Source organism: Idiotropiscis lumnitzeri, chromosome 1 (genome assembly GCF_059441095.1).
Source record: "Idiotropiscis lumnitzeri isolate Australia: NSW breed Sydney's pygmy pipehorse chromosome 1, RoL_Ilum_1.0, whole genome shotgun sequence".
NCBI lineage: Eukaryota > Metazoa > Chordata > Actinopteri > Syngnathiformes > Syngnathidae > Idiotropiscis > Idiotropiscis lumnitzeri.
The window spans coordinates 31432231-31451064 of record NC_142391.1 but is presented as its reverse complement, the minus strand read 5'-3'; the positions used below and the strand labels follow the sequence as shown (position 1 = coordinate 31451064).

General features: G+C 40.4%; 1 protein-coding gene across 3 annotated transcripts in view; it reads left to right on the top strand.

The window, feature by feature from the left end:
* The window catches only part of dock8 (dedicator of cytokinesis 8), a 69619-nt gene that overhangs the window by 9769 nt on the left and 41016 nt on the right, over positions 1-18834 (top strand). For 2 of the 3 annotated variants that reach the window (XM_088295154.1, XM_088295145.1), the window contains exons 2-8: positions 280-379; positions 5140-5315; positions 5957-6028; positions 6469-6577; positions 12063-12272; positions 14408-14493; positions 14937-15003. In XM_088295154.1, the coding sequence (XP_088151280.1) occupies positions 280-379; positions 5140-5315; positions 5957-6028; positions 6469-6577; positions 12063-12272; positions 14408-14493; positions 14937-15003 (820 nt within the window). Of the gene's footprint in view, positions 1-279; positions 380-3075; positions 3274-5139; positions 5316-5956; positions 6029-6468; positions 6578-12062; positions 12273-14407; positions 14494-14936; positions 15004-18834 lie in introns of those variants that run through there. The other variant, XM_088295162.1, reaches the window with a different exon arrangement.

Sequence of the window (18834 nt, the reverse complement as noted above, 5' to 3'; positions counted from 1 at the left end):
GACGCGACAAAGCCTCCACTGAGTTGTGCTTCTGTCGCATGGGGGGAACAATAGTGTGAATGAAATCACCATGGATGAGCAATTCAAACTAATTTGAGTGGGAACAATGGTGGAGCTGGGGCTGTAGCACTCATTAATTTCCATGACGTGCCTGTTGCTTGAAATATGCAAAAAAAAATAGGATTTTAAACAATGTTGGACTTGTGTTTGAACTTGTTATTTGAAATTCCAACATTTTCAGTACATTGGCATGCTAACACTTCCACGGTTTAATTCCAGGCATTCGTCCGCAGAGATCAGGCGAAACTTCAGCGGGAACTATGGCTATTATCACAGACGGACAAACTCCAACGCCTCAACAACAACGTACCTCACCGTGGTGAGCTGTGCATTGTACCCACTGAGTTTGTCATGTTATTCAGGAACATGTGACTCTCATCAATCTATGAGAAAACATTATCCTGCATGCATTGCTGGCAATTTGAAGGAAATAAGCACTCCAAGGCAACAAAAGTAAAAGAGTGGCTTCAAATGCCTCCAAATCATGTCAGCGAATTTCATGCGACTTCAGCTCAGCAATCATTGAAAGGATTAACTTTTGACTGATTTTGTTCAGATTTTGCTTTAGGTTCATTGAAGATTCTAAACTGCCCGTAGGTGTGAATGTGAATATAAATGACTTGTTTGTCTATATGTGCGAGTGGATGCTCCATTTCACTGGTAACTCTGGTGTGGACAAGCTGACTCTTTGCCTCTTTCACACCAAGATCATGCAAAAGTTGAAGCATCAAGTTGATACATGAATTGTGTATTTCACACAAGAGACATTGAAGGGTATTACCTCTGTACTTGCTTTTAGCCAGCGTCATAGCATCCTGCCACCAGATCAATAGATGCACAACTGCGAAAAAATGTTTTCAACACAACCAGGTGGGAGAAAAAAAGTGCCAAGTGTTAAAAGTTCACATCCTTGTTGGGCAATGCGGAATACCCGTAACCACAGGTGGAGTCCTGACTTTGTTATGGCTTTGATACTAATGCAGAAGGCAGAACAGCGTCGCTGTCCTGTGAAAAACACTTATGTCTATTTTTTTTTTTTTTTTTTAGATTTTTTTTCTTCTTACGTGAATGGAGTTGCAGACATCCTATCAACATGAACATTTTCCGAAAATTACAAGACATACATGTTTTTCACAGGGCAGCGACAATATGCGAAATGCTTTGACAGATATATATGTTTTTTGCACACATGCATAATTGTACTTCAACAGTGGATTAAGAGTGCTACATGCATACTCAGTGGGGATTGATTGCAAAAATCTGACTATAATTTACCCCCACTGAAATGAATCTGGGGAACTTTTAAATATTTATTTATTCATTTAGTTATTTATTTATTTTAAAACTCCAGTAATTCTTCAAAAAACGACAGTAAACATTCATTGTATGTTTTTCACGAACAATGGGGGTTAAATGGAGGGGAAAAAAATCCCAGTTGAAATGAGTTCTCCTCAAAATATTGACTGAATTGGCGGAAAATGACATCAAATCCTGAAAAAAAATGTTAAAAATGTAAAAATTTATAAAAAAAATAAATTAAAAAATCATCCATTATCCAAATCCGCGAGCATGCTGCGGTCGATTGTACTGACAATTTGACCAAGTTTGATAATTTTTCTCAAAGTCATCAAAATCATCAAAGGCCCAATTGTCAGATGTCTCTTGAAGGTTATCCTAAGTGATTAGCCTGTGTCACCAGGTGTGAAAAGAACAAGAAAAAGAATGATCACAATTTTTTTTTCTTTGGTGTGTGATCAACACAAAGTTCGGCTGAGCCATGGACTCTGTGATTGGGATGTGAAAAGAAACCACTTGAAGCTGTTGCTGCAACCAAATAGAGGAGGTCTCTCACATTTTATAACAATCAGTTAAGATGTTAAAAATCCGAATGTTCCCCCTTCTTCAAAAGCGCAGTTGTACTTCAAAACACTTGGGAGATTCCTTCTGCTGTAAAGTTGGCGACAAGCTGAGCGACTCAGGCTCCATGAAGCTGACGAGATGATGCGCAGTAATCCGTTGGAGGGATTTGCTCCCGCTCTCACTCTTGTGAACCGTCTCTTCACACTTTTATTTTCTGTTGCCGCCTTTCCTCTCCGCATTTGCCGACCTACATCTCGCTCGAGCCGACCGAGTTTTCCAAAGCTCCGAGGCGGCACTCCTGACACTCACTATCACTGACTGAGTGTGCTCCATGCCTTTGATTCCACCCCGAAACACACTCACACACACACACACACACACTCCCCAGTGAAGGTGCTTGAACGAGTCAGCTGACAGGCTTTAGGGAGGATGCCTCGCACCATTCATCTATTTTGCAGCTTGCGGCGGCGTGCTACACGGTTAATCCTTAACCTGCTTGGGAAATAGGTCAGGAGCTCGGCTGGATGGAGGTCTGCCTACCTTGCAGCTTACACGGGCAAATCTTTAATATGGCCGGATTTGGGATGTGGGAGAGGGATTTTTTAATACCATAATCGCTGGGATGATAGTGTCCCCGTTTGTTTGTTTTCAAAATGGCTTTTTCAATTTTTTTTCTGCTACTCACATAACAAGCAAGGCCATCAATTTTTGATAGCAATTGTCATCATTATGGTTGCAAGTGAGCTGGAGCATATCTCGGCGAGAGCCGGTGTACACCCTGGACTGGTCGCCAGCCATAGAAACAAATGCATGCACACCTATGATTGTCTTCATTGTACATATTTTGCATGTTTTTGGAAGACAGCCAGAGTACCTCAGCAAGTGCAGGGAGAACATGTCAACTCAACATCGGAATTCAAACCAGAACCGAAGAAGTGCGAAGCAGAAGTTCTCGCCACTGTAAACCTTGCTTCAATTAACAAGAGAAAAAAAAGTTGTATGTGTGTTTGTGCACGTGTGCAGTTTCAGTTAATGGATGGAGGCAGGGCGTGCTGATGTCACTTCCTGTTATGCCTTGTGGTTTATCTGCAATGTTATGTTAGGTGGGTTCAAAAATTTTAAGTCTTTGTTAGCCAAAGAAAACCATTATTTGAGGATGTTGATCTCTTATGCGCTGCACTTTTCAGATTCTAGGAATATGAGGATAATATTTAAGAGGATCTGCATCATGGCTTAGTTTCAATAAAAAGCAGCTAGAGCCATGCAGTGTAGGTGCACACTGTCACATCTCATATCCGGCATGCGCCATTTTGCACGCTTCCCCTTTTGGGTCACTTTTCAGTTGTCAGCAGGGTAAGTGCACAGCATTTCTCTTTTAGCACATATATGGACGACCGTGCTAAAATTGTTTGAAAGCTATTTCAATCGTTGATATGATTACATTTTGCATCTGCTGTACACATTGCTTGTTGATCTGACTAAAGTTGATGTTTTGAGCTTTTTTTTAAACAGTCCTTTTCTGAGTTTTGCTTAACCTCCTTTTTTTTTTAATCCACGGTTAATACACTTCAACTACTGCGTGTCTGTGTTGCTTCCACATCGCAACGTGCGCTGATCAGAGGCATGCATACATTTGCATTCATTTGTTCTAGTTTGCCGCCACACTTGAAACAGAGACAACTGCCACTATGCAGACAGTGTTGTCATCAGAATTGTAATTTAAGGTTACGTCTCTTCCTAATGATCTCCACCTTGAGCTTGAATACACATCCCTCGCGTTACAATTGGCTTCTGAAAAACATGCCTTAGGATGTACCGATGTGCAGCAACACGTCTGGAGGTAAATGGAATTTGCTTGGCGCTCAATTGTTGGGTTGAGCAGTGACTCATCACGTCATCTTCCTGCAGTTATTTCTCCCTCTTCTCTGTTAACTTAGTTGAGATATTTTTACCATTCCATTAGCACTCTATTTTTATTTAATCTAATGGCACACCCTACATTTCTCATTTCACCTACAGTATAGCCCCTTTGAAAAGTAAGCTTTTGATGTAATACTCAAGATTGTCGAAGCCTTGTTAATTCTGCAGTTGCAGAATCAAACTACTTATGTCAATGGACTGAACCACAGTGTAAAATTAACGAGTAAAATAAATGTGTAAAGAGATATAAAATAAGAATCATTATAAAAAGAGCTCAGGAGTGCAAATGTTTTTTTTTATCTGGTCAAATTGAGGCCGTGGTAAACTGCACATGTTTGATGCAAGTCATTCTGATGAAGTATATCAATAAAATTATATTTTAAAATTACAAATGAGATAAACAGTGTTCATTTTCACACATTAAACACTTAAATAAATAATGCATAGTCTGTATTGCAGAGGTAAGTCACACATCATACTTTTGAAATGATCCTTACCGTAATGTCACACAAGTTGAACGTGACGTTAAACCAAAGAAAAAGCTAAAAAGATTTTGATGTTTGCTGAGTTGGGGTCTGCTGAGAACATTTTATATTCAACATCATTTAATCTTGTCTTGTCATTAGGATGCTCATTTTCGCATCCATTTTTTTTTGTTCCCAAAACACCTGCTCTTTATGCATTGCCATCCCCTTCTGTCGTGTTTTTTCTTAAGTGCCACATGGAGTTAGGGTCATTGCATTTTATGGCTGATTTGTGGACACTCTCTTCCTCTCTCCCGATGAAAGACTGTGCACACCGTACAACAAAAGCAACTGAGTTGTATTATTGGCTATTCCAGGTTTGAGCTAAAAATAGAACCATCTGTCTAATTCAGGCCATTTTGTTCCAGTTTGGATTTTTGGACAGGTAAGAGGTAGTAGAAAATAGCCTGTTTTGTTAGAATAGTCAAATGTTTCTTGCAGTTCTAATTAATCACTCAATTGATTGCTAAGCTGTCCTCCAGGTTCTAGTCAAACTGGTGAATATGTGTTGGTATACTGAGCAGGGCAGCACGATGTAATAGTGTTTCGCACATATGACATTCCATTTAGAGGTTCAGGTTCAAATCCCATCACTTATGTTCTCAAACCCCACAAAGGAGTACCGCAGTTGAGACTTGAACTTGAGCATCAGAACTGTGAATCAGACACTACCTTTTAGTGGTACCTGGAAGCTTACAGTTGTTCAAAATGACATTGAAGAAAAATGTCAGTTTATTTATTTGTTTGTCCTAAACCTTTCGATTGGGTTCCTCAGCCGCAGTCGTATGACGCGGTGGATCCTTTGGACCTGGAGGAGTTCCTGATGTCGCAGCTCCGAAGCGGAGACTCCGCCCTGATGCAAGAGCTCGGCGACTTCCCCGATGACGACTTGAAGGTGGACCTGGTGGAGAAGGAGTGTCGCACCGTCCGGCACCCCGTCCCTGACGACGGGTGGGTGGCCGCCTCACAGATGTGAGACAGCACAGGAACTATACAGTGGATTGCTAGGTAGACCGGTAGATGGTTACACTCAAGGGGAAAGTTTCGTCCTTGGAAATCATATCAGGACATCTCATTAAAAAAACATCAACCATATCGAGTCACATTGATGTGATTGGAATATAAAAATTAAACACCTTAGGTCGCAGGAAAAGAAATGTTTGTCTTCCTTGTGCCATTGTGAAAATATGCACAACATATCTGGAAAAATCTCAAGTTCATTCTTACATTCTCATTTTGATTAAAACAATAAATAGTACGGCAATACCTTTCATTACTCAAATCAACCTAGTTATGTTTCCATTCAATTTAGGTTTAACTGCTTTCTGCTACAATTTTCGTAACTTTTTTTTAAACTAAAATAATCCAGTTTCTAAAACAATTTTTAATGGAAATAAATTGCACGGGTCTTTTTTCTACTCAAAAATAATTTCCAATGTGATTCTTTTTTGAATAAGCAATAGCCTGGCATTGAACACGAGACGTGTAGAATTTTTATAACCACTGTAATGTGTTACTTTCCACCTCTGATGAATTGAATAAGCTTTCTTCCTGTTAGTGTGTTATCATTCCATCTTGTTTCTATTTTGCAGAGTGGAGTTGGATCCCCACGTGAGGGATTGCGTCAAGAGTTACACCCAACCTTGGCTTGTGGTGTCGAGAAGGTCAGGTCTTTCAACTAGTCCCATTCCCTTTTCCATCACAAATTCCTTGGCATTTAAAATAATCAAATTGGGTGGAATGTTGAATTTGAAAAAACAAACAAAAACAAAACAAAAAAAAACAACAAATATCTTAAGATTAAGCATTAATGTGCAGGCTTTTGTACAGTATTCTCATCCGAGAAAAGACTGACTGCAGACACTTGAGGTGCTTGAGAGGTGGCACATGTGTGTGAACAGGAAACAAGACGCATCAGAGAGCCCGATAAATACGACACACCTCCAATCCGATGCATTAACACAGCCACTATCTAGTGTGGAAGACTTTGATGTATGTTTATCTACGCTGATTACAAGTGCAGAGGTGTATCGGCGGTAACCCAACATGTTATTCCTTGAGTGTGTATCACTCACTAACTTTGTGTGTTTGTGTGTCCTGAAAGGTGTCAAGGGGATGGCTGGAGTGCATATTCGGATCGAGCCGGCCTGCACAAGCTCCTGCAGAAGCAAACCTTTGAGTCTGATGTCCAGTCTCTCAAAGATGACACACCAGTAAGATGCAATTTATTCAGCAAAGTAAATCTTAATAACACCCTTTTGCAGGAGTGGGCAAACTTTTTTTGCTTTTTAAAATATATAGGTGGGCCTGTTTTTATATTGATGAAGGATGGGGAAAAAAAAAAATATATATATATAAAACTATTTTTTTTGTGTAGCTATTAATTGTTTTTCATGTAATATATTTTTTTCATCGACACTTACGTTAACAAAGCTCTGTGTCCGTCCGTCTACTTACCGTTTGGCGTTGACCGGGTAGCGTGGATGTTTCTGCATGCTAGAGCCTCTGAATTTTTGTTGAAGACAGTATAGTCATTTGAAAGTGGCTGTGGATGTTCAACCGGCCCAGCCGATCCAGTCAAGGGTAAAAAAAACAATTTGATGTGGGTACTATATTTCATATATCAGTCCGATTCTTATGTAACGGAGGGGCACAATTGCAGAGCAGCTCACACAGACACATTTTGAGAAATACAGTACCACTACCACTAAAACCAATATTTACTTTTTCTTTTCATTGTTTAATTTCACACTTGGTGAGTTGGAGTGCACTCCAGAAAGCCAACTATGGTATTTGTATAGAAGCTATCAAAAAGTAAATATGTCATATTTTGTCCCCCGCAAACAGCTCAAACTCAGCTGTAGGAGCATTAAGACTTGAGGGAACTGCATCTTTAGATAATAACCTCTGTCATGCAAGCAAGAAGTTCCCGCCTTGACTCATTCATTTCCTTCTTCATTGTGTAATCCTCTGACTTGCCTCTCAGCTGTTGTGTCACACCAATATTGTGTTAGTCACTTCAAATTCTCCGCGCACCCTCTGGACTTGAACGAGACAACAAGTCTAGGTTAGCATCAAGCTCAGCTGGCCATGGTCAAAACCTGATCTTGTTTGTGTTTCCGCCTTTAGTTGTGTAGGTGGCATGGCGATAGCGATGGAAATAGCTCTACTTCTTGTCTTTATACAGCTGTATGTTTTTGCCACTACCACTCTATTCTTGTAATATTGGAGTTATTTGAATTCATTCTGATAAAAACTGATAGAAACATCTTTCCCATAATTAGAGGTTCATTTTGTGTGGGACATTCAAATTACTTCTTCTCAAAATCATTTTTTTTTTTTTTATTTCAGTATGGCCCTACAATTCGTACGTAGTCGATGAACTCTAAGAGGCAGCCTTTGGTTCAAGTTTGTTTGGTGGGAATGGGGCCTGAAGTTTGTTCGAGCAGCATGGCAGTCCATACTGATCAAGGCTTGAGAGGGAGACAACAACACAGAGGGGTGGGGGGTAGGGTTTGAAAGTGAACAACATAGCAGTGTCTTTGCTTGAGCAGTTTGGCTGGGAAGTTTGGAAAAAAAAAAAAAAAAAAACAGCTCACATTTTTGGGTCCCAAAAATTCAATTTGTGATTTTTATTGATTTTTGCCTTTAGCTTTTTTTCTCTTTCTCTTCTGAGATTTGTTTTATTTGTCCTGATAACAAACAAGCATTGAAACTGTTTTCCCTCAGGATTAACTTCCATCACCTTTAACAGAAATACAAAAGTAAATATCTTTTTTCTTCCTATATATGAAAATGAGCGATTTTGGAAAATGTAAAAATATACATGAAAAACAAAAACCTTAATAAATTGCTTGATACATTTTATCATCATAAAATCAGTTTCTAGTTTGTTTGGAACAGTGCTGCAGCATACTGGGTGTTCTGGTGGACTGGGGGCATTTTCTTTTACCCACCAAAGCGCACCTGACAATCTGGTGGTTGAAAGTAGACAACAGTTTATACCTGCTGAAGCAGGTCTAAGTTGTGGTGCAGGTGGTGTAATGTGATTTTAGTGAATTTGATCACAGTGCAGACACGCGGATATTTATGGTGGATGTCAGCGCATTATGTTCATTAATATAACAACAGCATGCATCAAATCCTTTGAATAATTGTATAAGTCAATTCACTGAATGCATTATCATCATATTTAATATAGTTTTAAAATTACCCCCCTGAGATGTGGGGGAGGGGTGGAGGTGTCACACACAGACACACAATGGGTTTGGGTGGTGGTCTCTAAGTACTGACTTTATAGCATTGATCTGTGTTACATCATCTGCAAGTAGAGATTTTGTAGTTCCTTATTAATTAATTGTGTGTGTCAGTCTTCTGCATGGACTCCAGTGGGTCAGTTTACGCTTCCACCATGTGGTGTTGTGAATTTAAAGAGAATTAGAGGAACAGTTTCCCATTGGCCGGGAAGCAAGTCACCTTTGTTCTCTCCCACAACTGCGCAAACGCCCTTTTCCAACTGCGTATGGCTTGCGAAAATACTAAAAGAAAGAAAACTCCACCCATGCGCACAGTTAGACTGTGCTTTGTGCTATACTTACCCTTGTTATTAAAATAGGCTCCCTTGTGTTTGCAATGAAAAAAACCAGACAAAACAAATTTGCATTCACCTCCAACTCTGTCCGCCACTTGTGTCATATTCTGTCCGGTGATTGAAAGGTGGTCCGTCAAGGGTGTATGTATTGCACTTTTAACCGTTAAATTACCTCTGAACAGGATATTTATTGTGAGTTATATTCTTTTAATTACTTCCTGGTTCCCTTTCTTGGCCCACAACTGGCATTTGGTGCCAAGTTCCCATCCTCCTTTGTCTCAAATTGACCAACTCTCTGCCTCTAGGCCTGCGGCAGCTCCTGCCAATCTGAGTCCTCGCCGTCCTCGGCAACCCCCTAAGCCACTCTGTCACTCCGTCTATGCCAGCACCGCTTAATCACCCAAACCAAGAAGGCCTTTATTGGAGTAGCCAGCTTCCCATGATCTGCATGCCAGATAGAGTGTGACAGTGCAGTAAAGAACGGGGCGATTGTCCTTCGGCACGTGACAGTGCGTTTTGCTGTCAGAGCCTCTGGATCATGGTGCGATGCTCAGACAGTTCTTGACAGCGGGAATATGGGATTGATGTGTGACGGGAGTGAAGGAGACAAGGACAGCTTAGGGGATAGTATGGTGAGAGGTTCAAAAACAAGGGCAGCATGTTTTTGCCTGTGGAGACTGAGTAATTCAATATGATGTCGATGCCTGCCTGAGAGACTTCCAACTTGTGCTCCAGTTGATTAATTGTAATTAAGTCTAATGACCATCAGGGCGGACAGGACAGTGGTTGAGTGGTTTGCACATCTACCTCACAATTGTCCTCTCGATCAGTCCTAAAGTATGCTTGTTAGGTTCATTGAACTTAATGTGATCTAAATGTGTGAATATGAATGGTTGTATGTCCTTCGATTTATTAGCGAGTCGTGAACAGCTCGGGGGGTAATCAGCCTCTTGCCTGAAGCCAACTGGTATAGTGTGCGGCTCACCCGTGACCTAAGTGTGGACATGAGCTTTAGAAAATGAAAGGAAGAACTCTCAAAAGTTAACTAATTAATACTTGCCTCCCTCTTGAGTTGCAATCGACCAAGTAGCATAAGATTTGCGTGGTGTACTGGATCAGAGAGCATGAAACCCGTAGGGGATCCTGGATGTTGTGTTTGAGGGAAAGATATAGTTACTCAATTAGCTCTGAACATTTGGAGCTTTTACAATATATAGGTCTTCAGTTCACATTGGTTCTGACTCACGAAATTTTGAAGCGGCAAATGAACTACAGTAATCTAGTTTGCACAACAACATAAGAATAAGTCGTTGACAGAATTATTTATCATTCAACTATTGGCCCTTGGTGTTGGTGTGAGAGCGGATGATTGTTCGTCCTTGTGTGCCCTGCGATTGGCTCCTAATCTTGGAGACAGCTGGGATAGGCTCCAGCACCCCTGCGACCCTCGTGAGGAGAAGTGGCTCAGATGATGGACGGATATTTACTGTAATTATGACTTAACTATACTGAGGTAGCGTAGGTCAACACATCACTGTTGTAGAAGCTGACCTCAAGGACTCCCCTTATAGTCATACCATGACTCAAAGGGGAAGTCAAGTCAAAATTTGCTCTATATAATATGTTCCATGCGCCAACACTAGCCCCTGATATAGATAAATAAATATTGGTTGATGTTGATGTTTTTGAGTTAAATATAAATAAGCTTAATTACTTTTGTATGGGCATAACACAAGAGCATGCAAGAAACATGGTTTGGATTTAGATAGTCTCCTTCCATGTGCGTAACATAAATGTCACAAAGCTGCAATTATATCTTGTTTTATAACAATCCAAAAGTCTAATGGGATGTGCTTCTTTTCAAAGCTATACTCGCAACTGCGGAATGCATCAATAATATTGACAAGCAGCTCCAGTTTCACTGTACTGCAAAGCATCACATTGTGGCATTCCTTTTTCATTCTGATGACTAAATTACACTTCACCAGCCACAGCATTAGGCACACATGTAATGGAAGTGTTATACAATGCGAATTATGAAGACGAGAGCCTTTCACTAACTTGAGCAGACCATACAACATTGTGTTTTTGCCTGTGGGCAAAAAACTGTCAAGACTGTCAGCGGTGTCTAGATGCCTGTCAGCTGTTTTGGTTTGTCCTTGACATCATAATAACTAGAGACGTCTTTTGGAATCTCAAATGTGATTTTACCCTTCACAGAACATAGCAAAGAGATGCATTGATCAGTTTATTTCAGTTTAAATTTAGGCCATGTTTAAAGGAGAACGACTAAATAAAATGTGCATTTATTCACATAGACCTGCAAAATGGGAGGATTAAAGATCAAAATCAATGCCTCTACAAGCATTAAAGTTTGAAAATGAGATGTATATTTTTAACCTGTGAATACGTTTATTGGTGGGTTTGTCTGTTAAGTGAGGTATGTACAGACGCATTTTTAATATATTAACCATCAATTTACCACGAACTATGATCCCACAAAAAAATCGAATTTATTGCGCACCATTGCCCTTATCCATACAGGTGATTTAGAAAAAAATCGGGAAAAAAAAATGCAAGAAAGAATCAGAAGTGATCTGCTAACAACCCGGGCTAAACCTTCTCTTAGATTTTTGTCTTCACCGACACAGTTACTACTTTCCTGCACCGAAACTGTGTATTGATGTGTGACAAGCAGAGGATAGGTACCACCAAAGAAAAAAAAAGTGAATTGTCTAATTTTTGAATAGCACAAGGCAAATAACTAATGATATTATGCATTCATACCAAACACAAACATGCTACTTTTTCACTTTTAGAACAGTTTTAATGTTTTAATACTTTGCCAGGGCTGCTTTGTGCTTATTTGTAAACCACAATCATTCCACCTTGGCAGAGTTCTGTGCTCCACTCGATGACTTTGTGGTTGCCAGTCAAGGCACTATAAGTACAAGCCGCTCTAAAATCCTGTCACCCCTACATTTTACTCCTCCTTTGTTTTCTTGTATCCTCTCCATTCTCACATTCATCCACATCAGCTCCCCTCCATCCTCTTTCTTTCTTTCAACCATTAACGCCGCCACCCTGTCTTTTTGCCATCTGCCCAGGTCAAGTCTCCGACTCTAGCAGGACTGAATGATGACTCTGGCCGAACGCTGACCTCCTCTGACTTCGACCTACGCTGTTTGACTCCAGATCAGAGGGTGGGGGGGCTGCTAGCCTTCAGTAGTCCCGAAGAACTGGATCGCTTCAACCAGGAGAGCAGGCAGGGAAACAGACACCCGGAGGTCTTTGCGCTGTACCCGCCCGCTGACGAGGTGAGGCCTTGTCCACTACTTTTAGCGGCGTACATTTGTCCAGTGAAAATATCCATGCATATTTGGAAACATGGGGTGCGATCCTATAAATGTGGCATTTCCTTCAAAGATGTATCTCTTCAATTAAAGGGGAAGGCAGCCCCCCCAAAAATGTTCACATTAATATGTTCTCTGCGCCTTCACTTGTCTAAATATGGCATTCTGATTTATATTGTGTTTGTGGAATATGAGTTAAGCAAAGAAATTCACCTGTTTTTCGCAATATCAGGGCGTGGCCATTTTGTCACTTCCTGTCGCCTGAAAATGACATCACAGTTGCTCAGGGCTCAGGTAATGACCAATCACGGCTCACCTGTTCAATGAAGCTGAGCCATGATTGGTTGTTAGTTGAGCCCTGAGCAACTGTGGTGTCATTTTTCAGTCGACAGTAAGTGGCAATATGGCCGTCGCCGCAGATGGACAAAAAAAGGGTGGATTTTACTGCTTAACTCGTATTCCACAAACATAATTTTCAATCAGTGGGGCTGCTTACAACATATTCTTATTGCGTAAAATTTTTGGAGTTGACTCTCCCTTTAAAGACAACTCTATCCATATCTTGATATTTTTATTATGGAACAATTCTGTTCGGTTTGCTGCAGTCACATCTTTTAAATCAATACATATTTGGCCAAGTCCAATCAAAAACAATCAAATGTTCTGATTCAACATTTGACTAAATTACGTAAAGTAATTTAGTAATGAGAAACATCTCATTTACAATCTTATTACACTTAACAGCGATGTGAATATGAGTTGGAAAAAGATAGGCAGTGCAAAAGGCTCTTCTGTTATCACTTCTGCAGGTGGAAACTTGCCTGGTTAACTCTTTTAGATTATAGCCATTGTCTTATTTCTATATGTAGCCTATTGGCAGTTTGTAACTTTTTAGCTATACTTGTCTTGTGTGCCGTTTACTGTGCATCAACGGAAGTATTCTCAAGCAATATTGCAAATGTTTAGCAATCTTTGCAATGACCCACACAAGCAGAGGAACATTTTAGTGGCAAGCTGCTTTCAAAACATACAATAGGAAAAAAATACAATTAAATACATTTGTTTGAACCTTTTCAAAATTATTTTAATGAGAACTTAAATTCCGGATTCCTGAGTTGTAACAGCTGCATGTCAAAATGAAGTGAAGTGGGATGCTGACATTGTACAGCAGTCTTAATTTGTTTCACAAACAGAATTTTAACAACTTTAAAACTGTATAGGTGTGAGCAATAGAGAATATGTATTTTGGCGTCATCATTTGGTGTATGCGTCATTGTGGAGCCCACTGGACTATTGTTTCCAACACAAGGCCTTCAGTGTTGCCCTGTTCCCTTTGAGTTATTGTCATATTTACACTCTTTGAGATATGCGTGAGGGAGAGGAAAAGCACTTGCCATGCTTGTGGTCGGTTTGCTTCCCGTAAACATCTTTTGGCAGCGCGAACCAAAACTCAGAAGATCCTGATGACTATATGCAGGCTAAGCCGAAGACGGAGTGGTGTTTCCCAGCCAAAACACAACAAAGACAGCGAAAGGAGCACAGAGTGTGCTGTGACAGTGACGAGATGGCTATTGCGCCTGCAGAAGTGGCGAGGGGGATGATCCTGTTTGAGTTGATACCACCAATATCAATTCCCCGATTTCAGTTATTTGAATATCACATGACAAAGGAAATCGCTACTGGTATTGATTGGCTGACTCACACAAGGACCGCACAAGGAGCTGAGCGGCTTTCTGTGGAGCAATGAAAGTTGACACATAGCGCCAAAATCGATTAGTAGTGGCCACAATTCTTTTGTGGCACAGGTAAATGTTTATGTAGGAAAACACTACAGCTGTAATATTTCAATTTCAATGACCCCATTGATTGAACAGCAAATTAAAGACTATACGGCCAATCACAAAATTCAATCCAGCCAATCAAATTGGTGGAAAGTCTAGCCTTAAGTCATGTTTTAGCTGGTCCCAAAGTGCCAAACAAATGACCTCTTGTTGCTAAATAAGGTAGTATTTTGCTTACCTAAAGACACAAACTGAATCCTTCCTTCCCCTGATCTCTCTTGCATAGTTTCCAAAAGTAATACGTCTCTTGTGTTCCAGGAAGATGCGGTCGAGATCCGACCCGTCCCCGACTGTCCCAAAGAACACACTGGAGACCGCATCCTGATCCGATGCCAGGCCATCAAGTATGTTGAACATTTCTGTATGACTTCAGCACCAGATGGTTGTATTAATTTGAAAAAAAGGTGCCTTTTTTAACTCAAAATTGCACATTCTTTAATGTTGTGTCCATTCGTGGCAGAATCAATGGCGGCTGTTGCCCCCCCCCCCCACTGATTTACAGCACCCCCTCACTCTTTTAGAGCATTTACTAACACTCAAACACAACCTTGTCCTCCTTACAACCCACACAAGTGACAGATGTTTGAATTGGTTGTGTTTCCTGGATTCATCCCCTCATTTAACATCACAAAGTGCTTCCAGATACACCAAAGACTCACAGCAGTCACACTGAATAGGAAGACGTAGAATAGAAATATGATACGAGAATAGCACCAGGCGAAACCGCAATTACATGTCAGCACGTTTCAGCGCTTGAGTCATTTCTCAATGATTCTTTTCTTCTTAGGTTCGAGATTGACATCGAGCCCATTTTTGCCACCATGGCCTTGTATGACCTGAAAGAGAAAAAAAAGGTAAGACATTTGGCCGGAATTGAAAGTCTTCTTGTTTATAGTCAGTGTTGACTATAAATTAATTTATTCCAGACTCAAACCGACACCATGTCCAGGCAATGCTTTAAATCACATCATAACAAAACAAAAAGCCAAAGGAAAAAAACATACTGGCAGTTATTCCTGTAGAGCCTCATTTTGGCAAAGTCTCACGAGCTCTCGCTTGACATCATTCTTGATATGCTTTAGGCATATTTTGCATTTTTTATGACTTAACAATGCCCATTATTAATATGATTATTATAATTACCATCATCCCATTTTCCACTTGCATATATATAGAGATCACACTTATTTTAATATTGAGTGATGTTTTTATTTTTCCCTCCTGATTTCTTGTTGCGTGCCATGCGCCTCCTGCTTTACTGCATGTTTTTACGCGCTCAAGTCGGTGAGGGATCAGTGTAATCTACAACATGTTTTGCCTCTATCACTACTAATGCTTGGCGTTTTTTCCCCCCAACCGGCTACTTTGAGCCATGGCTGTTTGCAATGTTTTTGGAGGATTGATTTAGCTGGGGGATTTTGTGAGTGAAGAGGCTGGAAGGATTTAGCTTGCGCTTAAGAGGTAGCTAGTGTGATGGGGTTTTATGTCAGCAGCCTTGCCCTCTTCTGACTGCCTTATCAAGTAGAACTAATGCTGATGTGTAATAATCAAATTATTTTTATTCTTCTCTTGCTTGTAACGAGGAGAATAACATGAACAAATGTTGTCCCGCATTTTGTGTGACCAGCCATTGAAACCTCTGTTGATGTGTTAGCGCTACAGTTCAGACCTGTGCGCAGCACTTTTACAAACTTTCTTGTGCACCTCCCGTTGTGTTAGCATTAATGCTAGTGATATCAATACTGTTGAGTTGTAAGCCACAACAGTCATACACTCTAATTTCTATGAAGTTGGTGACCCATCCAAGATACCACATCTTGTTAGCATTTATGCTAATATTACTGTTCAGTGTTGTGTATGGCGCTTTTACAAACATTGCCTTGTACATATCTTGTATTAGTAGTCCATAATATTGGTGCGCCAGCCAGAATAGCTCTCTCATTTTAGGATTAGCTCAGAAGCTAACATGACTTTTCCGATTTGTGTGTAGTGCTTTTACAAAATTAGTTACACTAAAAAATGTTCAATAACATTGGCATTCCAGACCAAAACCTTATGTTGGTACAATTGATGCTTGCATTATCGGGCTTGAAATACAAACGAGGAAGGGCTTGAAACGAAACGTGAACTCACAGATGGGGTAAAGCCCTGACGAATGTCCACCTCTGGTGGTAACGTTGATGCTAATGTCACTTTTACCCCAGATCAGTTGTGATATTCATCGCTTAGGCTTCTTTAGTCAACTTTAACTATGTCACGCCAATACACTTGAGCAAATTCCTTCTGTCTACTTTAGTACCAAAGAAGAAGAAGTGCAATTATACAAGTGAATGCAATGTTTCAGTGACTGTTAAGGAGCTGTGAAATAGTCCATGGGAGAAACATTTCTACTTTTGTGAAACATTTTCTCCTGACCTATTTAGGGATCTCCTTCACTGTTGCCTCACTGCTCTTGTTTCCCCCTCTAGACTACTACACCACTCAACTGTACATTACATTTTTTTTCTGCTTTTGTGCTGTTTGTCATTTCTCTCTCATCTCTGTCTCCTCTCTTGTTTGCGCTTGTGTTTGTTTTTTGAGCTCACGATGGTTTCGTTGCTGTTTGGCATCTGTGAATTGGCAACAGATGTTTCCGTAATTCCCCATGATTCTCTCCTTATTAATCACGGCTCTCTGGTCTGTTCGAGCCAGGTGCACGTTCAGCGCTTGACCCAACAAGTGGCCTACTTATGGACAAAATGCAATATCGCAAAAGTTGGAAGACGATCCATTTTGTTTGAATGTTGAAATATATTTTCCCCCCAGGAATTAAAGGAGAGCAGCATCGTTGATAGTGGTTAGCATGCTTGCTTCATAGTGCTGAGGTTCCGAGTTTGAATCTCTGCTTCCTGTGCAGAGTTTGCATATTCTCCTTGCTTTCTCACATATTTCAAGAACATGCATGAAGGTTCAATGAAGATTCTAAATTGTCCATAGGTGTGAATGCAAGTGTGAATGATTGTTTGGCTGTAACTAGCTGCCATACGGACATGCTCGATGGAAACGGGATTGATAAATGAATTATTTTATATGTTTTTATTTTACTATTTATGATTAACATAATTATATGTTTTCAATCATTAGGACACAATTATTATACTATCATTATACATTGTTCTTAAGACGCTAAATTAAGATAAGGTCTTGGCGAAGGAAGTAAGGGAGAATGGAGGAACAAAAGCAAAAAGGAAGATGGGAGTGAAGGAAGGAAACATTTAAAAAATCAGGTTGGAAGGAAGGCAAAAAAGAAAGATGTAAGGATGCATGAATAAGAAGTGCGTCTGAGAGAAGGATATCAGGGAGTAAAGATGCCAGGATAAATTCAGGAAGGAGGGAATTTGGGAACAAACAGAGGGAGGCAGAAAAGTCGGTTTTGGCGAAATAAAAATGGAAGTAAGGATGCAAAAATAAATCGCAAGTCTTAGGGACGAGAAAATGAGTTGGGAAAGAAAGCAGGTCAGAAAGATAATTAATATTTGACATATTTTATTGACAGAAATCCTGTTAACCAATTATGAGCTAAATGGATAAGCTAACCAATTTGAAGGCAAAATGGCGAAATAAATGCAATGAATATTTCACTACTCTTGACAATGTGAGTACCTGATGGGCCAAATTAAAGAATGGAGGGGGCTGTTTGCAGCCCACAGGCTGTGGTTTATATGTCTTGGACATGAATGTTTGTGATTAACCATGAGGTCGCAACAAGAGCGCTCTTGTTTGACGCCTTTGTTCCGCTTCGCAGAAGACCGATGATGATGACTTTGTGACCACACCCCTTGCGTCTGTTGCATTTGGCTTCCTGTAACATGACCTGTTATCAACATGAGGTTTTCATCTGCACAGGCAGTGACAGAACTAAGCGTGTCACAGGATTCACGGATACTATTTGACATCTGGTGTTCTTTTTTTTGGAGGGGGCCGGGGGGCCAAATGCCAAGTCTGCTGCAGTGCTATGTGTGGTCGGTCGGCCCTCTTGGAAAGAAGCCCAGTGAGAGGAAAAGCCGAGCATCACAAGGATCACATGACCAGCACATGTGGCTTTGTTCATAGCCTGAGGTCGTGATAATATTGCAGCGGCTTACACTGGAAACGTAGTCACAGAACCAGTTACCATTAATCCTCCGTTTTTGGCAATTATTGGCGGCGCTGTTAAATTTGATGAGAAGCACACAGATCACAAGTTTGTGATATTTGTGTTCTTGAAATGTCAACATGGTCCAAGAATGGGCTCTCTTTCCCTCTGCTCAATTAATAGGCGAGACCTCTTGAGATCTATGCTTCACTTTATTCGCAGATTGGGATCATCTGACAATTTTTGTAATTTTCTGGCACCATGAAAACTGAGTACAAATTGTCACAAGACAAGATCGGGGCAAAATTACAATACAGCATACAATTTTCTTCATCTCTTGCTGCTCTTTCAAATGGGAGCTAAACTAAGAGTCTCCCTGTGTTTGCGCGGGTTTTCTCCAGCATTGCAAAAACATGCATCATTTGGGTTTAAAATACAATCTCATATAATCTAATGACTGTGAGTGTGCTTTGCAATTGGCTGGTGACCACTTGAGGGCGTACCATGTCCAAAGTCAACTGGCGTGCAGTAATCTCCAAACCTAATGAGGATAATTGTTGTAGAAACCTGA